Source organism: Aspergillus heteromorphus (genome assembly GCF_003184545.1).
Source record: "Aspergillus heteromorphus CBS 117.55 chromosome Unknown BO70scaffold_8, whole genome shotgun sequence".
In the NCBI taxonomy this organism is placed as follows: domain Eukaryota; kingdom Fungi; phylum Ascomycota; class Eurotiomycetes; order Eurotiales; family Aspergillaceae; genus Aspergillus; species Aspergillus heteromorphus.
The window spans coordinates 902,742-923,313 of NW_020290413.1; the positions used below are offsets into that span (position 1 = coordinate 902,742).

The 20,572-nt window shown below is 53.9% G+C and overlaps 5 protein-coding genes across 5 annotated transcripts; 1 reads left to right on the top strand and 4 right to left on the bottom strand.

Moving 5' to 3' along the window:
- Nucleotides 1-13: 13 nt before the first annotated feature.
- BO70DRAFT_334409 (uncharacterized protein) lies at nt 14-787 on the bottom strand (the record flags this gene model as incomplete). The annotated part of the gene is made up of 4 exons (XM_025541015.1): nt 14-129; nt 242-405; nt 486-541; nt 711-787. 4 exons carry the CDS (start codon nt 785-787, stop codon nt 100-102), a joined length of 327 nt encoding a protein of 108 aa, XP_025400780.1. The 3' UTR covers nt 14-99.
- A 787-nt stretch (nt 788-1,574) lies between these two features.
- BO70DRAFT_223623 (ANP1/MMN9/VAN1 family protein) lies at nt 1,575-3,237 on the bottom strand. The gene is made up of 4 exons (XM_025538750.1): nt 2,914-3,237; nt 2,187-2,818; nt 2,086-2,133; nt 1,575-2,035 (listed from the first exon to the last, which is right to left on the bottom strand). The coding sequence occupies exons 1-4, from the start codon at nt 3,084-3,086 to the stop codon at nt 1,653-1,655; spliced, it is 1,236 nt and encodes a 411-aa protein (XP_025400781.1). The 5' UTR covers nt 3,087-3,237; the 3' UTR covers nt 1,575-1,652.
- A 1,064-nt stretch (nt 3,238-4,301) lies between these two features.
- On the bottom strand, nt 4,302-5,903 carry BO70DRAFT_223659 (putative HLH DNA binding domain protein). Its single transcript, XM_025538751.1, has 2 exons — nt 5,629-5,903; nt 4,302-5,528 (listed from the first exon to the last, which is right to left on the bottom strand). The coding sequence occupies exons 1-2, from the start codon at nt 5,661-5,663 to the stop codon at nt 4,415-4,417; spliced, it is 1,149 nt and encodes a 382-aa protein (XP_025400782.1). The 5' UTR covers nt 5,664-5,903; the 3' UTR covers nt 4,302-4,414.
- A 3,965-nt stretch (nt 5,904-9,868) lies between these two features.
- Nucleotides 9,869-10,883, top strand: BO70DRAFT_361055 (uncharacterized protein). The gene has a single exon (XM_025542956.1). It carries the CDS (start codon nt 10,100-10,102, stop codon nt 10,412-10,414), a length of 315 nt encoding a protein of 104 aa, XP_025400783.1. The 5' UTR covers nt 9,869-10,099; the 3' UTR covers nt 10,415-10,883.
- A 3,153-nt stretch (nt 10,884-14,036) lies between these two features.
- ecm33 (GPI-anchored protein Ecm33) lies at nt 14,037-15,962 on the bottom strand. Its single transcript, XM_025542957.1, has 4 exons — nt 15,650-15,962; nt 15,457-15,536; nt 14,537-15,377; nt 14,037-14,482 (listed from the first exon to the last, which is right to left on the bottom strand). The coding sequence occupies exons 2-4, from the start codon at nt 15,515-15,517 to the stop codon at nt 14,179-14,181; spliced, it is 1,206 nt and encodes a 401-aa protein (XP_025400784.1). The 5' UTR covers nt 15,518-15,536; nt 15,650-15,962; the 3' UTR covers nt 14,037-14,178.
- Nucleotides 15,963-20,572: the final 4,610 nt, after the last annotated feature.

The window sequence follows — 20,572 nt, forward strand, 5'->3', positions numbered from 1 at the left end:
ATTGATATGGCACGAGCAATAATAGTGGCGCGTAGTATATACACCGAAGAGATGACAAAAAAGGAGCTTGATATGTAGGTAGGTATGAAGTCAGTAAGTCTACAATCCCACCCGAACAGCAGACTTGAACTATACACGACGTCAGCATACATCCAACCCATCCCAAGCGCGCACAAAGAAAAACACAAACAATGACAATAACGAGAAATAAATAAATAATGAAAAGAAAAAGAAGCCAAACCGGAATAATCTGCGCCTTCTCCAGATCCCACACCCCACTCTTCGTATAGATGTCATTCTGGATGACCTTCTCCGCCTCCTCCTTGCTCTCCGCCACGACTATGAGCATGCTTCCCTGGAAGGAAAGGGATTCGCCCTCCTTCGGGTGACTGTTTAGCATGGCGCCTTCATCCCCAAGAAATGCGGTACCGTAGTTAGTTTATTTGTTTTGTGTTTGGGGAGGGGAAGGAAGGGACGTGACGTACCGCCCGCAACCAGGGTTCCGGCCTCGACTAAGGGCTTGACGCCTTCGAGGTGCTGGCTGTAGGTTGCATGAGACGTGAGGTTAGTCTTGTCTAGCCTAGCCTAGGTTTTCATTTTCTTTGCGGTCTCTTTTTTTCCTTTTCTTTCTGGACTTGGTAGTGGGGGGAGGGGGAGGGGCAGGCAGGCAGGCAGGCAGGTAGGCAGGTAGGCAGGTAGGCAGAGCTTACGAGCGCACTTCGACTCGCTTGGCCTGTACGCCCGGCTTGTCGGGAAGGATGCAAAGGAATTCGTTCTTGGCGGACATGTTGGCTTCTTTACTTGAGGTGGTGAGGAGGGGAGTTTGTTGGTGGAAGGAAGAGAAAGAAGGAGAAGGAAGAAGAAGAAGAAGAAGAAGGAGAAAGTCGGCAGTTGACGGGAAGCGGGGAAGAGCAGCCAAGTGGGGAGGAGCTCTTTAGCCGGATCCCACCCCCAGTCTATAGTACTATCACTATATTACTATAGAGTACACGGGGCTGCTTTTGAGGTATGGATATGTCATTACTCGACTCCGAGGTTATACAATCACAACAAGCCCGCCAGATTGTAGCCTATATATGTATGTACATGGACGCCAGGCACCGTGGCCCCCGTTCATCGGCCTCTTGCCTCGTTCCCCCACAGCCTGCCAGCAACCATCCCACATTGGATACGGCCACTGGGCATGGCTCCCGAGTCCCTCCTGCAAGCCAGACGGGCGAGCAAGAGCATCGCCGGAAGAACAAGTCAAGCTCCAACCAGAGCCCATTCACGCTCGCTCCCTATGAGCTTCCAATACCGCTGAACACTGTCCCCGTAGCGCCAACAAAAGCAGACATGACCCTAACGCGAAATACGAAGAAGAAAAAGAAAAAGAAGAAGAAGAAGAAGAAGAAGAAGAAAATAAAGAAGAAAAAGAAGACTAATTACCGGCGTCGTGAGATATCCGTCCCAGCGTCCGAGTGCGATCGGGAAAAACGAACAAAGAAAAGACAATAAAAGCGTAAGAGGAAAGCCTCCATGCAAAGAACCGCTGCAAGGGCTCGGATGTACACGGGAAACGGGGGTATTCAGGTTTCAAGGAGAAATGGAACGGGTCGCTCCACTCGGATGGCGCGGAAATGCGGTTCGAAAGACCGGCTCAGGATACCACCTTAGTATGCTTTGCGATCCCCGAGGTTGCCGGGCTTCTCGTCCGTGTCGATGTGCCACACCACGTAGTTCGGCAGTCCGTACACCTGGTAGCCCGCGCGTTTGGCCATGCGCGCGAATCCCTCCGTCTCGGCCTGGTTCTCGAAAGCGTACGCCGGGAAGTTGATGCCCGTGCGGTGGACGTCGGCCTTCACGAGAATGTTGACGCCGCCAATGCCGTCCAGCTCAACCTCCTCGTCCTTGTTCTTTCTCCAGTCACCCATGCCGACGAGGTAGGTCCGGCCAGTGTCATACTCCTTGTAGCCTTCAGCCAGCACGGTGTTGGGGTCGAGAGTCTCCCGGAGCCTGCGTCCCTTGTCGGATTCGATCCAGGAGTTGTAGTCAACTGCAAAAGTTAGCAAACTGCGCATTACGAAGGTGTCTCTCGTTACATACAGCGACCCTCAACGTCCACACCATCCCGGTAGCGGTGGAACCAAATGTCTGCGATACAATTAGCACTTTGCATGGAACAGCCAGCCATCGCATCAACGTACTCGGAACGAGAACATCCCGGTCATGGGCGATGAAGTCCTCGAGGATGCTCGCGGGGCTGTCGAAGATATCAACATCCCTCCAGTAGACCCAGGAATGGTCGGGCTTGAGCGCGGAGTAGAGCAGGTAGTTGCGGGCTCTGCCGATGGCCTTGCGGCGCGGGCCTTGAGCCGCAAAGGAGTGCCGGTCCTCCACGTTCATCTCCGTGTCGGCCCCAAAGTCCTTCTGCACGATTGTGGCACTGCGGAACGCGATCTTCTCGTCCACCTGATCCTGGATGCGGGCCAGCTCCGCGGTGAGCACGGCGATGGTGTCATCGCTGGAGTCGCCAACGAGGAAAGCGAGGTCGATCAGGTCGTGCGGGTACGTCAGCTTGTAGAGGAGGTTGAAGTAGTTGACCAGATGTTCCGACGCATCTCTCAGCGGCGTCAGGATGAGCACCCGCTCAGAGTTCGAGACCGCCTGGGTGGTGGATTTGATGGGGTTGAGGTCGACGGTCTTGATGCTGGAGGAGTTCACTTCGTAGGGGTCGTGGTGGTTGAAGAGCACCGGGGTCTGCGTGTGGGCGCTCCATTCAACCATCTCGTTGATGCTCATCTCCATCGGCGATTTCGAGGGACCATAGCAGTAGAAACTAGGGGGCAGCGGTTAGTGCCTGCTGGTCGCGTGTCTGGTGCTTGCCAGGGGCCGTGTCGCAGGCAACCCGCCGATGCCGAGCCATGTACTCACCTCTGCATCTCGGACGCCGACTTGCTGATGCCACGCCATAGGAGGACCACCAGACCGGTGATGGCCAATGATACCAGAAACCTGGTCCGTGTCACCAGGAACAGAACCGCCCGCCATGGGGGTAGTCTCGCCTTGGCCGACTTCCACGTTACACCACCCTTGGGGAGCAACATCTTCGCGACGGAGAAAGGGGGAGGGCTGGAACGCCGATTACAACAGAGGAAATATCACGCTTTTATGTAGTCAGAACCGCAGACGCCCAGAGCAGGCGACGAGGTCGGTGGGATGATATATCGCTGGGACACCGGGGTGTCCAGGGAGATGATCAATCTGTCTGGGACCGAACGACACGCGGCGAGACGGGCGGCGGAACAGACGGACCGTTCGGGGGAGGGACGAGGAATGGACGTCGACGCGGCGTTGGCAGGGACGATCACTCGGGGGGCGAGAGGGCAATCGGACGGGGGGATCGAGGATGTCGACAGAGAAGAGGAGTCGGGGATGCAATCTGGCGAAGAGGGAGCCAGCGATCGGCCCGGGGTTGCAGAAAAAGGGTAGGGAAAAGGCTGGCTGCGGGAGGAGGAAGAAGTGGTGGTGGTGGTGGTGCGGCACCGGATCCCCAGAGGTAGGAGAAGGGTTGGTTTCAAACGAATGTAAGAAGGCGGAGAGTGGAGAGACAACCGATCCAATCCAACCGAATCTGAAGCAGAGTCAATCAATCGATCAATCAAGCGATCAGCCAACCAGCCAGACAGACAGACAGACAGTTGGGCAGTCAGACAAGGTGACAGACAAGTCAGTCGGTCGGTCGGTAGTCAGGCGAAGGGGGGATTGGAATGGAAGGGTCGACGACCGCAAGAAGAGTCCAGGAAGAGTTCCAGCCAAAGTCCAGTTGGCCGCTTCGGGATTGGCCCGCTGCTTTTTTTAGCCGTCCTGACTAAGGGTCCCTGACTCAGCCGCACATCTCGGCGCACTACGGGCTTATACACGTTATGAGGATGTGACTAATCAGGAACATCATTTCGCTCTATGCTGCTAGTTACAACCAACGCCCATGACCGAACCAAAACAACCAAAAGAACAAGACCCCGAAATCCGTCGTGTATATGTATAGTGAGAGCCGGGTGACAAGATCAATAAACCCCAAAAGACCCCCCCCCCCCCCCAAGTTACTCATCCTGCTCCAGATCCTGGCCAGTGAGTGGTGATAATTATAGCCGTTCCCAATATGAACAAGGAAGAAAGAGTGTACAGACTCCAAACGAAACCCCCTCATGCTTCCCCCGGAAACTTTTTTTCTCGGTTGATGTACAGCGCGCTTTATCCGTGTTCGCCGGGATGCAGTAGAGACAACTTGGCGTGTCCCAAGTATATGTCGCTGATAACGCTCTTGCTATGCCAGTGTGAAATGAAGAAGAAAAAAAAAAGAAAACGAAAAACAAACAGCTGCTTGACAGTTGACTCCAGGCGAGTCATGCAAGAAGTCAAATGATTCTCCCACTCAGGGCGACTGGTTGAAGGACGGGCGCCGGGATACGGGCACCGAGTACGATGCGTGCGCAAACGCCGGCGACGAGGGCCCCGTGATGGGAGGAGAGCGGGAGATATATGGATGCCCGAAGGAGTGGGAGTGTGCCATGGGAATGGACTGCTCCGGGCGGGAGGATTCATGGCCGCTGGCGCCAATCTCATCGCAGAAGACGCGCATCCCAGGCAGCATGTTGCGAGGCTTCGCCTCAGCGAGGTGGGTGAGAGGCTGGGATGTCGGGTGTTCGTTCTTGGGCGACCGGAACATGTGCTCGTATGATTTCACCTGAAGCTCCAGCGCCTGGATGCGCTCCTGATACACCTGGCTTTCCTGCTTCGCGGCCTTGAGCTGCTGCTGGGCCGTTTGGTTCTGTTGATGAAGGCTGGACACCGTCTGCTGCAGCTGCATGAAGTGGAACTCAGAGTGCAGCTTCTCCGCCAGATGCGGGGGAACCTCGTTCTCCATGCGCAACAGGTAGATGATGATGATGAGCATGAAGTCGATGAGAAAGATCGCCGCCTGGACGATGTGCTCCTTGGATTCCGTCAGACTCTTCGAAGGGTTCCAGCCGGCCCGTTCAAGAAAGAAGTCATGAATCCGGCCATCCATCTCGCGGTGCAGCTGGCTGAGGTTTTTGCGTCGGTTGCCCTCCGCAATCCGATGCTTTTCCCGCTGATCATCCGGGTCTGCGGAGATCATGTTTCCCTTGCGCTTCCGCCCACAGAGCTGCTGCAACGGCGGCTTGCGGCTGATGTGCTTCGGGGCGATCAGGTTCAGGAGCTCCACGGGTGTGAGCTCCTGAGGCCACTCGATGAGTTTCTGGGACTGTGAGGCAGGCTCGGGCCAGGAACTGTCGGCGGAGTTGGCGGGAGACGGCGGGGTCATAATGGGCTCTGATGTGGCTGACCAAGGAGATCTGACAGGGAACGCATCCTGCGAGCCGGGGGAGGGACTGGCGGCAAAGATTTTGGAAGTGAAAGGATTAAAGGGGCCCCGGGGCAAGGGCTCCACGGGGGGAAGTGGCGGCAGCCGGCGGTCTTCGCTCATGTCGACGGCACTGGAAGCACTGGAGATGGAACGGACGGCCCTGTGCCTGGAGTCATGTCACGTCAGTCTCTGCACCTGCATCTGCATCCGTATCCGTCGTCTGCCAGTGTGGCGGTAAGGACAAAAGGGACCAAACTTACGGGATAGAGCAGCGGCGGGAGATGTCGTCAGACATGATGTTGTGTCTGGGGAATGGAAGAGGGGGAAGGGAGGGACCTGCAGCGGGAGAGCTGTATGTCTGAGGTTGGTTGGGCTGGGGATGTCTCTGATATGTAGGTCGAATGTATGTCTGACAGTGATCTGGACCAAGACCGAGAGGGGGATGGAGGTAGTATATAAGCTTCAAGGGGGAGCAGCCAGAAGAGGCAGAAGAGCAAGAGCAGCAATAATAAAGCCCAGAGAGGCGAGGATGACGACAATGATACAATCAAGGGGGCTCGGGCTGGGCTGGGCTGGGCTGGAGTTGAAACCAAGCAGACGATCGGGGAAATCCACGAGAGGGCGAGGGGATGATGCTTTCCCAGGGATACGGGAGGATCCCGCTGCATGATTTATATGCTGGAAGCCGCAGGTGAACGAGGAGAGGGGGCGATGATGGATCGAAGAGGGAAGAGGAAACGAAGTGGGGACGAAGTGAACCGAAGAGAACGAACGCCATGATCATGGTGGTGGTGGTGGCGCTCAGACGTGCAGGCGATGAAGGTGAAGGGAAGGAGGGAGAGAGTGAGAGAATGAATGTATCACCATCCCCGGCGAAACGGATTAGCTCGATCTGCGACTGCCTCAACAAGGAAATGGAGCATCGTCGATGACTTACAGATGCTGCCTCGGTGGGGAACCTCTTGCCTTTCCTTTTTCGCTTTTTTCACTTTTTCACTTTTTCGATTTTTCGATTTTTCACTTTCTCTTTTTCTTTTTCTGTTTTTCCCAGTCCTCAATGCTTATTGTCTAGATGGTGCTTCCCTGCTTCCCCTACAGATTATCTGCAGCCTGCATCTCAATCGGGTCTCTTCTCCTTCTAGATACTCCTCTTCCTCCACTCCTCCACTCTTCCTTCATCTGTCTCCACTCTCCACTCTCCACTCTCCACTCTCCTCCTCCTCCTCCTCCTCCTCCTCCTCCCTCCTCTCCATGAGAACACACGGGGATGCAAGAGAAACATCCCGGCAGAGTTCGATCCTCGATACCTACAACCACTGGTACTTTCGAAAGTCCAACCCTGGCCTAATGCTCATCTCTCTCTATCACAAAAGGGCACAGACGTGAGCCAACACCGGATCGACGAATCAACGTGCCATGATCCCGATGAGCAAGAAGACTCGGACGAGAATCGCAGACCCTTGATTTGTCACCGCCGTAGCGGTTTTCGATCTACACGGGGCAAAAGGTATCGACTCCCCTTGCATTCAGGCCATCAATAGTCTGTTCGGGCCAATGGCCATGTCCACTCGGATTCTGGTCCCAGGCGGCGATGCATCCGCGAAACCCATACTTAGATAGTGTCGAGGCAGAAAACGTTCCCATCGTCTGGACAAGCGCGGCCTGGTGGCTGCGACGGGGGTGGCATCCGGGTCCCCGGCGCTTATCCGGCTGGCTAGTTCGAACAATCGCCCTATTCCGGTGCGGGTAATGCAGTCAAAGCCATGCCTTTCACCCACAACAGATCCCGAGAGACCGAATTAAACGCCATAGAGACCCTCACGCCCAGATCGGACCCAACCATCCGGACCACCTACCTGGAAAGTATCGCAGGCCAGTCGACCTCGATCACACTGATCAGCCCAGATGCGACTCCCCCAATCGAACCACTCCGGATGTACTATGTATAGCACATGCTCTGCACGGAAGATGGGGAGGGGGGGGGGGGGGGGGGGTGGCACAGGGAAGGCCACGGGACCGGCCTGGGCCCCGACCCTCTCTAGACTCTAGAGACGGAAGACGCCTCCCCTCGACCTGCGGCCCAGTTGAGGATACTTGGCCTTGGATGACAAAAGTACCAATAAAGGGTCATGGGAGCCCAGAGCAATAATGTACTATACATAAACATCCGACGCTCAGGCAGGCATCGGCTCCTCCCCAAAAGCAGATCGCCTCAGCAGGAGGGGGAGCAAAACCTAATAGCACGAAGCAAGGACGCCGCAGAAGAATTCTCCCAGACCTATGTACCTGGGACGAGCCCTGCGAGGAGACAATAGCCTCAACTTCTTCAGAAGTCCTCCGCACCAGACGGACCGCAGCATCTGTCACGAGTTATGATCCGGGGCTATTTTGGCCGGGTACGAATGAGGCGACTGCCCGAGGTACTTTGTACATGGGACAAGGCCCTTGTCTCCATCGACGCCCATCGTCAGTAGTATCACAAAGTGGTCATGTCTACAATGGCACAGTTTAGGACCGAATGGGCCCGAACTAAGGGGTCAAAACTCGGACAGAGTTGGGATCGTCGACACCCGAGGGAGGGCCCATACACCTGGGTCACCGGGAGATCCCAGCGACCAGGATGTGACGGCTGTCAGGCCTAGTTCTGGACTGCTTCTTTTCTTGGTACAGGTCGCGGATGGTCCGTCGCGATACCCTGGCTTCCCTGGCTTGGACCTGCGCAGTGAATTTGGAATCCCGTCGGACGTCTCCAACGGACAGGCGATATGGGAGGGGGGGGGGGTGTTTCGGAGGACTCCACCGGACTATGGCGATAGAATTAGTAGGGGGGAAGGGAGCTATTCCAGGGCTATGCCGATGACCGTTCGTGCGAACGGTGGTGGTGCGGGTGACGGTGCCACCAGTGGACGCAACATACGCAGTAGGTACTCTGCACTCCCTGGACGGGGGATCGCGCTTTGGCAAAGGACGTCAGTGGAGAGGCGAGAGGCGAGTAAGAGGCAAGCCAGAGGCGAGGCTAGAGGCGAGGGCCATCTAAGGACGACACCAAACAGGACAAGCGCAGAAGGCGTTGCTGATGGATGGAGACCAAAGTGGCAGGCCGATCAGATCTGTCAGATTTGCGTGCCCCGGATCTGAGGATACGGCATGATTGAAGAAACAATGGGTCTTCTAGCACCAGCCAGTGCAGCCACGCCCAGTCCGCCCCACGTTGAGAGGAGTTGGGGGGGGGAAGAATGGGCAATCATGATGGTCTTCTTCACCCTCTCCTGGCCAGCCTGCCAGCCTCCCATATGGTGATGTTCCGGGGAGGCTACTCCGTCTTGGGCGGACTAACGTGGTTAGGGCAGACTCGAGTCATTCCCAAACGGGCAAGTCTTTTACCCTAGTAGCCGAGAGTGAAGATGGCACCCTCCAACGCCATCGATCTGCCCGGTCGTCGTCCTTGAGAAATCAGAATGCGATGGATCGTGAGTCCTGTCGCGTCTTGGCCACCTCGCCAGGTCGCCGGGCATCCACGAGTATGTCCGAACAATTTGCCCCCAGGACCACCGATAGCACCATAGTGGAGGCTCGAAAGTACCACTGCTCCATAGTGGTGAGTTGGCAGTACATACATCCACCGGAGGGCGTCATGAAACACTGGACGCCAGTTGAGAGAGCCGGCCACCCCTGCTGGACCCGAGATCGCTCGCACGCAGTGGACGCCAGGCACGAACCTAGTCGTAAACTCTGGGAGCGTCCGCGCCCATCGATTATTGCAGGCCGACTCCCTCTCCTTCCCACAGGGGCCTCCAGCAGCTCACGGGCCCATGGACGAACCTTAAGAAAATTGTCCGAGGGGCTTCTAGGATGACGAGTTTCGCATATTTTCCGGACTATCAGGGCCTCGAAGCGTCGATGGGTGCCAATCTATTGATTGAACCAGGGAACCCAGCAGCGCGGCCAGGGTCACGGTCGTGGAGAGCGAGGGGAGCGGCTGAAGTGAACCTTAATGGGCCCGTGAAGGTTGATAGCACGATTTCCGAGTGTACGAGGAACTGGTTCATTGGGAATTGGGTTTGTGGTTAGTGGTCGGTGGTCATGGCTGCCAGACTGGGTTTCTCAGATTAAGGTGGTCGTGAGTGGCAGGAAAGGGACAGGCCGAGGAGCGATTTAGGTTTGGTGTAGATTTGGAATGGTTACACGGCAGCAGTAGCGGGTCCCAACAGTCAGAGAGGCTGACGGATTGACTGACACTGACACTGACAGATAACCACTATAGTACTCCTATCGTACTAGTGACGGCCAGTCTGCCAGATACCGACCGATGCAACAAATGGACAATCTCCTCCGAATGGGCTCAAGAATCAACATTCCTTTGAAGATAAGCCCATTCGTCCACCATCCACCCACGGTCTTCTCCGTCTCTCTTTCTAGCATGATCGCAGGGGCAATACCACCTCTCTCCTCGAGTGATGCATCATAAAAGCAATCACACCCCCGCCTAGACCCCTTCGCCCCCCCCCCTCCCCCAATGCGTTGTCCAAACCTGGTAGTCGGCGGCTCGCCAGCTACCCGGTTAGTCTACCTGTCGACTTGCTTACAGCAACTTCCCTGCCTCTACCGGCTTCCCCAACGCACATACAGACCATAGCCCCAGTCGGCTACAGTAGTACGTACGCACCTCATCAGATGCACGTACAACGCCCATCAAATAGCGACACACTTATGCATGTCCACACTTCAGCCATGCCCGTCATGGCATGGATCTCAGCAGCGACTGGGATGGCCCTGCGTGCGGCGATGCAAGATCGCCTCATGTATCAGATTCTCCTCGACTCCTCCATGATGCGATCCTTCGCCACTCGGTTCTGGCCGGCCCAAGCTAGTCTGTTAGCTGCTGGCTGCTGCTGCGGGCACGAAGTCCGTTGCCTTCCGGATTCGAGCAATGCCCATCCACGGAATATTGCTGGACGAGGAGCAGGCAGGCCGAGTGCGAACCTCGCGCCAGCAAGGCTCGAGCAACTCGTGCCACTGTTTCAGATTCCCAAAGGCCGCAGCTAGCCATTTGTTCTCCCGAAATTCCATGATTCGATCCCATCTGTCCTGTCGGCACGGAACGCTGTGTGTAGCTACCGAGCCCTCCCCCTTCGTCATATCGTATCTATTATTATTATTGTTGTTGTTGTCCCCGTCGTGGGTTCTGCGGGCGTCCTAGTGCCACCACCTTGCCTTAGCAATATCCATCCATCCATCCATCCCTACGGCGAAAGTACTGACTCTGTGCGAATCCTCCCTTCTTGCCACGGGATCTGGTTTCCAAATCTGCTTGCGGTCGCATTATTTTCAGCTTGTGGATTTCGGATGAGGAGAGCGGGATCGAATTCCAATATTCCAATTCCTCGGGCGTATCTACCTACTTCCGATGTATGGATGCTATTCTTATCCCGCCTAGCCCTAAGCCGGGGCGACTGGAGAGGGGGCCAGGCAGGCAACCTGAGGCATCCCCCCACATGCAAGGCATCGACTATCGTCCATCTATCATATTGACAGACAGCATCATTCTCCTCCAGGCAGAATGTCTATTCCGGTCCAGACCAGACCGGGGGGACCGACCGGAGCACTCTATTCATCCTGGTGGCTACCCTCCGTCCAAAAGCAACATCAACAAAGGTACGACGACAGACATACCATACCTACCTGGGTACTGCTGCCATCCATCCCCATAATCGTATTTAAGGTTAAGATCACCACCGAGTCAGCACCTCTGCGGCATGCATACTGCCATCCAAACTCTACTCGTCGCATTCAGACCTCACAGTCCGCCTAAACAAGGAAGTACGTACCTTTGGTTTGGTACGGAGTCCATAGGTAGGGAAGTAGGTAAGTAGGTGGTACACGCCTCGATAGTAGTAGTAATCCGCCATCCACCCACGATACTTTTACCTACTCCCTACTTACCCACCTACCCAACTAGGCCCCATCCATGCCAGCATCCCAGCTAAACTACGTAGTAGATATAGTACTACCCACCAAACCAAAGCTAAAACAAAACCTCTAGGGAGTACTCATATCCCGATAACCCCAGCGACCTCAAGAAGCAGAAGCCACCTAGCTCGGACGCATCGTGGATACTCTACTACACATCCATCCTACATACTACTAATGGCAGTAGTCGATCCACCCGGGAAAATGATCCGACCAGCCAGGGTTGCAGAACACGCCGGGTTTGTTTATTGCCATACTACTTATTTGGCTGGATGGTGAGTTGTTAAATGCATAATCCATCCACTTCTAGTAGTTAGTATAAGTATGTCTGGTATGGAAGATGAAGTACTAACCACGTAAGTAACTAGGTGGTAAATATACCTACTTCGTAGGCAGTTAGTTCTCTGAGGGATGGTTAGTTAGGTGGATGGGTGGGGTGGGATTCGCCGGGATCACCACAGTTTTAGAGTAGTATTTTCTTCATGCATGTCGAGTGTCGACCTATCTACTTTCTGCCTAGCCATCCATCCATCCATCCATCCACCCGTCAGGACAACAACAACAATAACAACAACAACAATGGCAGGAATAAACAAAACTTCATCCTTCATCCTACGTACTTAATTACTTACCTACCTACATGCACAGTCATACCTAAGTAGGTAGACACAGATACCTCCACCCGGCGCCTCCCCATTCCCTAGTATTCCCCATTCACCCCCCCCCCCAATCCAAGAATAAATAACTCGCCTGAGCAAAAGAAAACATCCCCTTCCCTTTCTTTCGTCTTTCATCCAATCAATTCCTCCGCACGGAGGAAGGGGGACACTTCAATCCTCGTAGATAGTAGGTAGGAAGGAAGTAAAGCAAGACCTTAGCAACCAACAACACCATAAACAACACCACTACTACCACTACAATCTACCACTCAATACTATTAATATCCAACCCCATCACATCCCCAAATCCCAAATCCCAAATCCATTGGCAGCCAACCCCAACCCCAATTCACACCCCCCCCCCCCCCCCCAAAATGACACATCATCTCAACCTCACCTAATGGGTAAGTAAGTAGGTGGTTACGGAGGCAATAACCAACCTTCCCCTCCCCCCCGAATCGAATCGAAATGAAATTCTCTTCTTTCCCTTCTTTCGCTCTCTAGCCTCTAGTCTCCTCCCCTCTCCTCCCCGTAAATCTACCGATCTTCTCTGCGTGGTGCGTATGTATGTACGTATGTACGTATGTAGGCATGTATGTATGTAGGTACGTAAGTAAGTAAGTAAATATGTATGTATGTATGTATGTACGTATGTATCCCTCATCCGAAAGGGTACCTACAGTTCCGACGGTCTCGATGCATCGATCTCATTCATCCATTCATTCATTCATTCATTCATTGCCTATTCCGTACATGCGTACCTATATACCTACCTACCTCACCTACCCTACTCCGTACAGAAAGAAGGAAGAAGGAAGAAAGAAAGTTTCACAAACCGAATCCCACCTAGTACATACCTACCTTAGGAAGTATATCATACCCTATACCCAAGTACTTCCCTACTTCTTGGGGATTGACCAATGTATCTATCTAGTTATCTAGTTAGTTCTATGTAGCTGGCTGCTATTTACCTGCTTACTTACTTACTCACCTACCTACCTATCTGTACTCATTTTGCCGACTGGATACTGCCTACTGGATACTACCCACTGGATACTAAACATGTATGTAATTCTCCCATCACGGACATTCACACATTCACACAACTTCCTTCCTTCCCAGATCCCTACATCCCTAGTCCCTATTCCCTGTTCCCTACCAAGAGGAAACTTTCTTCTACATACATACATACATACATACATACATACATACATAAATAAGCAGATCGACGAGTTTCCGGAATAGGTGTCGTGCGTGCGAGGGGGAGAGGGGAAGGGGGCCGAAGTCTGTTTTCTTTGTTGTTTTCTGCGTTGCTGGTGATGATCCGAGTTCCCCGGCTGAGGGTACATCCCTTCCTACCGGGGTATACCGGGGTGCTAGGAACTAACGAGTTGGACGGACTGACTAACAAGGGTGGTAGGGCAGGGGCATCAGTGAGGGGGGCATGGGGGATACCGAGATAGGTAACATAGTCAAGTACATAAGGAGGTAGGAAAGCAAAGTACGTAGTCAGCTTAGCGGAAGTCTACTCCAGGCCAAAAAAGTACCGTACAGGTGAGCCAGCACACATTGCACATCACTTCGCGAGGCTACGACCTACCAGATGGTGCACAGACTGCAGGACCGACCGGACGACTGGTCCGACCAGGTCCAACCAGGTCCAACCCGGCATGAAGAATGCAGCTGGCGGCTGTGCCTATCCGTCGCACGGTCTACGGGACGCATCGCCAGCACGAGACGGGACGCTCCGACAAGGTCACTCCCGAAGGCATACGGACCGCATGGGATGGTGGTGGATTAGAGAGATTAGAGAGACTAAAGAGGCAACGGACTATCATGTAACCAGCGCACACGTAAACTGCAAAAAAAGGAACGTCTATAAAACAGGGCACAATAAGACAGATCACAGACCCGGGCATGGCCGCAGCCCAGCCACCTCGCGCCAGGCGTCCGGGCGGTGCTGGACCTGATGCCGCGAACAAACCCGTCCTTCTGCCGAGGGCCACCCCCGCGTGTGCGAAATTTTGCGCGCAAACAACCGATCGATATTCAATTATTATCATAAGAACACCACAGTACTGGAATTAAGGAACCAATTTGCTGATTAGGCAACTTTACACGACCATGTTAAGGGTTCAAAAAAAAAAAGCGTACACACAAATGTTTGGTATCAAAGGTCCTTTACAGAGCGTACTGGAGCAGAGCACCGAGGACGGCAGCCAGACCAAGAGCGGGCATGCTGGCCACGTTCATGACCGACGCGCTGTCGCTGGAGGTGGAAGAGGAGGTGCTGCTGGTGCTGGTGGAGGTACCGGTGCCAGAGGAGCCGTCCTTGGTGGTGGGGTCGGTGGTGTTGGCCTTGCAGGTGTAGGTACCGCGGATGACGTTGTTCTCACGCAGGGTCTTGAAGGCGCTGCAGCTGAAGTTGCCGGTGCTCTGCATGTTGAATCCACCCTTGACCTCGGTGAGAGCGGAGAGGGAGACACTGCGTAGGTGGATTAGCAACTAGGTCAGGCGTGGGGGGAGACGCGCAACTTACGAGTCAAAGTCACCGCTGAAGTCAATGGCACCAGTCACCTCCTCGAGGTCGGGGAAGGTGATCTCCTTGAGCTTGTCGTTACGGGCGATCTGGAAACCACCGTTGACGGTCTTCAGGACGGGCATGCTGATGTTGGAGAGGTCGGTGTTGTCATCGAAGACCAGGTCACCAGTGGTGGTCAGGTTGGCAGCGCTGAAGTTGCCGAAGGTGTTGCCCCAGAAGCCGAGCTGACCGGAGAGGGTCTCGAGGGAGGGGATGGAGACACCAGAGACGTTACGGAAGGTCATGTTGGTACCAGTGCCAAGGTTGGGCAGGATAATCTGCAGGGAGTCCATGTTACCGGCGAAGTTGATCAGACCGGTAGCGTTGGTGAGCTCGTTGACGTTGACGGTCTTGAGGTTGGTGTTCTCGGTGATGTCGAACTTGCCAACGGTGGTCAGGGAGATACCGTCCAAGCTGGTCAGACCAGTGTTGGTGATCAGGACATCGCCGGCCTCGGAGACACCCTTGGTGAAGTCGAGAGACTGCAGCTCGGGGAGAGCGGTCCAGGAGATGGAACCAACGCTGCTCAGGTTGGTGAAGCTCAGGGTGGTGAGGGTGGTCAGACCGTCCAGAGTGAAAGCCGAGCCGATGGAGGACAGGGCGGAGGCAGTGAGCGAGGTGACGTTGCTGGCGCCAGTGCAGCTCAGGGAGCCGGTGATGGAGGTAACACCGCTCAGGGTGAGATCACCAGAGGCGCTGGAGCTGATCTCGACATCACCCTTAAGGGTGGTGCAGGTGGCGTAGGTGTCCAGGTCGGTCTGGCTGGCGATGGTGATGGTGCTGTCGGTGGAACCGCAGCCTACAGAATTGATTAGTTCCTGCCATCCATCTTCTTCTCATCCATCGCGGGGCGGGGGGGGGGGGGGAGGTTCACTCACTAGCAGCCATGGCGGTCTGGGCCGCAACGAGGGCGGGGACGGCGTACTTGATGAAAGACATTGCTTAGGATATGTTGGGACTGTGTAGTCAAGAGCGTCAGTTCTGTTTATCTTCCACGACTGCGTTGCCATCAAAGGCGACTGCGACGTCTCGAGCGTAGAGGGCAGGGAGAGGGGGTCCGAAGCGACTTACGGATGACCGCTGTAGAATTAAAAGGATGCAGTCGGGGGCAAGGCGAGGCCCTTTGTTGACACGGATAGCAGCGTAAGAGCTGAGGGGGTGGTGAGACAATAAATAAGCGAGTGGAAGAAGAGCTTCAACGAAGGAGAAGCTGTTTAAGCGATGGACTCTCGATGAGAGATGCGCGGGTGAGGCAGGCACGGATTGACGGGAGAAAGAAGGGAAGGGAAGGAAAGAAGGACAGAGAGGGAAGGGAAGGACACGAGAGAAAAGGGAAGGAAGGACTGGATTATTGCTGGAAAAGAAAATCGGCAGGAAAGTGGGAAGGAAGACTTTCAGGGAGGACAAGACAAGAAAGGAGTCGTGGCCCCGAGGCTGGTGTGGTTGGTGGACCTGAGACCGGGGGGGGAAAGTCTCCTTACCTGTTCTGTTCCGTCACATACCATACATACGGTACACGTTTGATTAGGCCACTTCGGGGGCGAGGGACGGAATCCTGATCCTGATCTTGGGCCGGGAAACGAGTCCGTCTGTAACACCTCGCCAATGACTAGCCCCTCCCTCCGCCGCTGATTCGCTCGCCCCTCCCCCCTTCCCCCTCGGCTCTGACCATTCATTCCAAACATTGGCTTTGCGGGTGCTGGTTGCTGGTTGCTGGTTGCTGGTTGTTTGGTTGCTCCAGCCGATGCAAGCAAGCAGGTTGGATATCTAGCCCAGCAAATTCATGCCCGGTATCAGTGGATTTGTATCAACGTCCAGCCCCGTTTTTCATTGAATGGGATAGTGGGAAGCCACCATTGAATAGACGTCATGGATCTGGAAACAATTCTACGACACAGGCCTCCAGTACACAGGATGGCCACAGTATACAGACATGTACCAAGACCACAGCTGAAACACACAGAAATTGACAATAAGACACAGCATCCTTCTGGATCCCGATGCACTGACGGATGATTTCCTCGATGGAATGCAGCGCGATGCATCACGGAGATTCGTGGTGGCAGGTATCTAATGATACAAACATACATACAAATTTAGCATCCTGCCGCTAGGAGGGGCCAGACCCCAATCGCACATTGGTAGTTAAGGGGGGGACTGACTAATATTAGCACCTACCTAACTACCTATACCAGCAGGACATATGACTCTGCCATCCCTTCTTCGGTACGGAGTAGTATCTCTTTTTCCTACCAAATACTAAGGTAATAGACACTGTCTACCCAGGTATTATTACTAGGTAATTATTACTTCTATATTGACGGGAATAACTGCTAAGGTAAGAATGTCGGCAGGTATTGGTCTCGAGCAATACCCCGTATGAGTACGTCTGTATCGGGCGTAATGAATTCTGGGCGACGCGGAGTGGTCGATCTGAATTTATTGGAATCTGAAAGGGGACCCGCTGGCTCGCCTTCCACGGCGTGTTGTACCTGGCACAGTGGCACTCCCTCTGTGGGTGTCCGGACCAGTCCACCTTTCTTGGCCTGCCTTACATCGGTATGCGACGCCCAGGTCGCGTTGGAATCCGGTCGCCTTGAGCTTAGCTATCTATCTACATAGCACATACTGCCCCGGGCGGACGGGTTGACTTCTGCGGCATGGCTGGGACTCAGACTCATTCTTCTGCCTTCTGAGTCTGATGTCGTGATGTTTCCCCAGTCGTGCTTGACCTTCCAGGACGGGCCTCATGCCTGAAAACTCAATTCTCGTCTTGGCTTCAGGTACCAGTGGATCGTACGGAGTAATAACAAACAACCTTCCCAAGGCAGCTAATAATAAAGTGGCGAATCCGTGCATCAAGGCGATGCACGTCACGTGCCCCATACCGTCGCCTGTACCGCGGCGGTCACGTCCATACCAACCTCGGTGGGGCCCCACTTGGCTTCGGTCACAACGTACTTCCGGGCTGGCTAGTGCTGGTAATGCCGCGCCAAGGTATTTGACTTACCATACACGATCGAAACTGGCCGGCGGGATAAGACCATTTATTTGATAGGAGCACAGCAGGCTCTCTTCTCTGTCTGTCTAGTGGCGATTACTCGAAACATCCATGATATGACACGATCACAGGCTGTTGGCGGTGGCTCAGTGACAACGGTTCATCCCTCTACTCCGGGGTTCGCTGTCCTTCACGGTGGCAGTTCCCTCAGCGCAGTAAGGGAGTCGAGTTCGTCCCTGGTGATGAAAGAAATAATCAGGATGGATGGGCCGGCCTGTGAGGAGATCCCGCACGCAATATCAAACCGGGAAATTCGATCGCCGTGGTTGCTGCCACTATTGCTTGTCCTTTCTCGATCCGTTTAGAGTTCTTCAGCTATCAGACCCATCGCAACTCCACAGCTATCCGTCGCAATATTCGGGCTGGCCTGAGCGATAATCTCCTCCTTTATTGTGGCACGACGCGCCCTTGCGACGAGGGCGATGACGATGAGTCGATGACTGATTGATTACTACCTACGGCCAGGCCGTTATGGCTACCTCTACCCTCGGGTCATGGCTATGACCACTAACTGAGCAACTAAAACCACCGTCTGCAAAGTGCATCGTTGATGGTCGGGGTTTCATGCGTGCGTGTGTGTGTGTGTTTTGCGCCGTAATAAAACGGCATGTATAGGAGATAATATTACCACCGAGCACGTTCTCCCTAACGCCACTAGACGCGGGTGGCTGGAACAGGCTAGCAGGATTATGCCTGATAAGAATGGATATGAATATATATGGATTGCCGGTCGGATGCATCCAGTAGCATGACAAGTCGATGATGTAGAGGGGCTGGGGCATGAGCAGTACCCTTCGCCCTTTATCGATCTCGCCGTTGATCTTCCAGAACCGATGGATTGCGATCAAGGAATTAATATTCGGGACAAACCTACGGAGCCAGGGATGGAGGCGAACGAGCATAGTGGTAGTAGTAAGTTAATACCGTTTAGATATGCACCGTCCGCATGGGGAAGCTCATTTCGCATTAGATTGAGCTCAATCTAACCCCCCTGTCATGTCCGCCTAGCATAGATGCATACTCCGAGCTTCTAACACTAAGAGAGGAATTAGGAAAAGAATCTGTCGCGCGTCGACAGGAGACGGAGACAACGACGACAACTCACCCCCCCATTCCATCGCCATAGTAACAACATGTCCAACACCAACAACTCCTGGCCAGCTAACCCCTTTCAGACCATCGCAGTCTCAATCAGCGGGGCAGCCAACGTATGCCTCGCGGGTTCGGGATGGCGAAGCTTTTTTCTGAAGATGTTTTCAATGCTTGACAGTATCCAAAGTACGGGGTAAAATACCCATTGGGGCAAAAATTCGTGGGAAATGGATCCCATCCACCATCCATGGGCAGACCCTCTCCGTACTCGGTATCTATCTAGGCTCCATTCCATATCCACGATGAGCGAACGAACAACGAAGGCATTCACCCTTATTCCTTTCAGCCCCCTAAACCAGCCATCGCTTATTACCCCTACTGTTATTCCCGAGGACTAGGTAGTTATCTAGACTGCCTTACCGGGCACCGACTCCGGAAGGCCTATCATCCCATGGATCCGGCCTTCAAGTAGCCCACTAGGCGCATCTCTACCTTGGTCAGTCCTCACTAGTCACGACCACGCCGCTCAGTATACAGTAGCACCCGATAGTGGCTGGGCATCGACGTGGATGGCCGATGGATGAACGGCGTGACCTGGGTCGACTTGGAAAAGATGACGCAAGCTCGCACTGCTGTACTCTGTACGGAGGACAGGTCGTGCTTGTATGACTCTACCTTGTCGCTTGCACCCGCCCAGTCAGGTTGTGATTTCGGCGACATTCCGCATCTTATCATGAGCGCAATTCGTCGCTTTTTATTTTATTTTTTTTGCCCCCCTTCATCGTCGTCGAAACGTATCTACGTACGTTCGGATGGAATCATGGCAGCCTGGGAGGACAACAGGATAAAAGTGGAACATGGCCAATCGGACTCTTTCCTTTCCTTGGTAGAAGAAGAGTAAATGTCGGGTGGGTGGCTCTCTCATCGAAGCTTTATTCTTTTTTTTTTTTTTCAACTTTCGAATGAGGTGGATGCCTGCCCACGGGAATACGGGTTACGGAGACGCATCGCATCGCATCGCAGGATCATCCTTAAAAAACTCCTTTCAGATCTTTCACGGTACGGGAGGGAGGGATGGATCCGGAAAAAGGACTCTTCCAGAAACTCGGTCGAAGAGCACGGCAGATGAGATGGATGGGGCCACCCCTTTAAGGATGGATAAACTATGGAGATACTACCCGTGGTATCTAGTAGTAAGTAGCAACTAGTAGCAAGAATATATTTTTACTTTTAATATCTAGATACTCGATGGAGAACGTGATCAACCCCTCTCAGGGAGCACTGAGTCAAGCTCGGTGGAACTGTCCTGTACCACTACTGAAGCTTATGTCGGACTGAGACCATGATGTCGATGGTCTTGACCGGCATTGGCATTACTCATGGGGAAGATATCCTTTGAACGAGGCAAGCCAGAGTCAGAGTTCGTCCATCCATCATACCCCTATCCTGGCATCGACCAGCTCGTGTTTCTGCACGGGGACTGTTGCTCAGCAGCAGACGGGGAGGAGAGGTTGCGCACGAATGTCAGAATGACATCACATCAGTAGAACTGACCGTCGATTGAACGCCTCTGGCAGTGGCTTGCATCTTCCAAATGCGGGGGAGAAGAAGTAAACCTGCGACGAAGAGGCGGTATCGTATGGCTTCAAGTCCGGATGCGAGGCTCGTGACTTCCCGAGCTTATGTACTCCAACCGCCCAGGCTAGCCCCATGAACGCTGACAACAACAGTGACTTCCACAACCTCACCCAATGCCTATTAACCTGCAGGTATACATACATGCATACATCCATCTATAGTACTCGGTACATCTCATCTGAAACAGCAGCTCTATGATGACA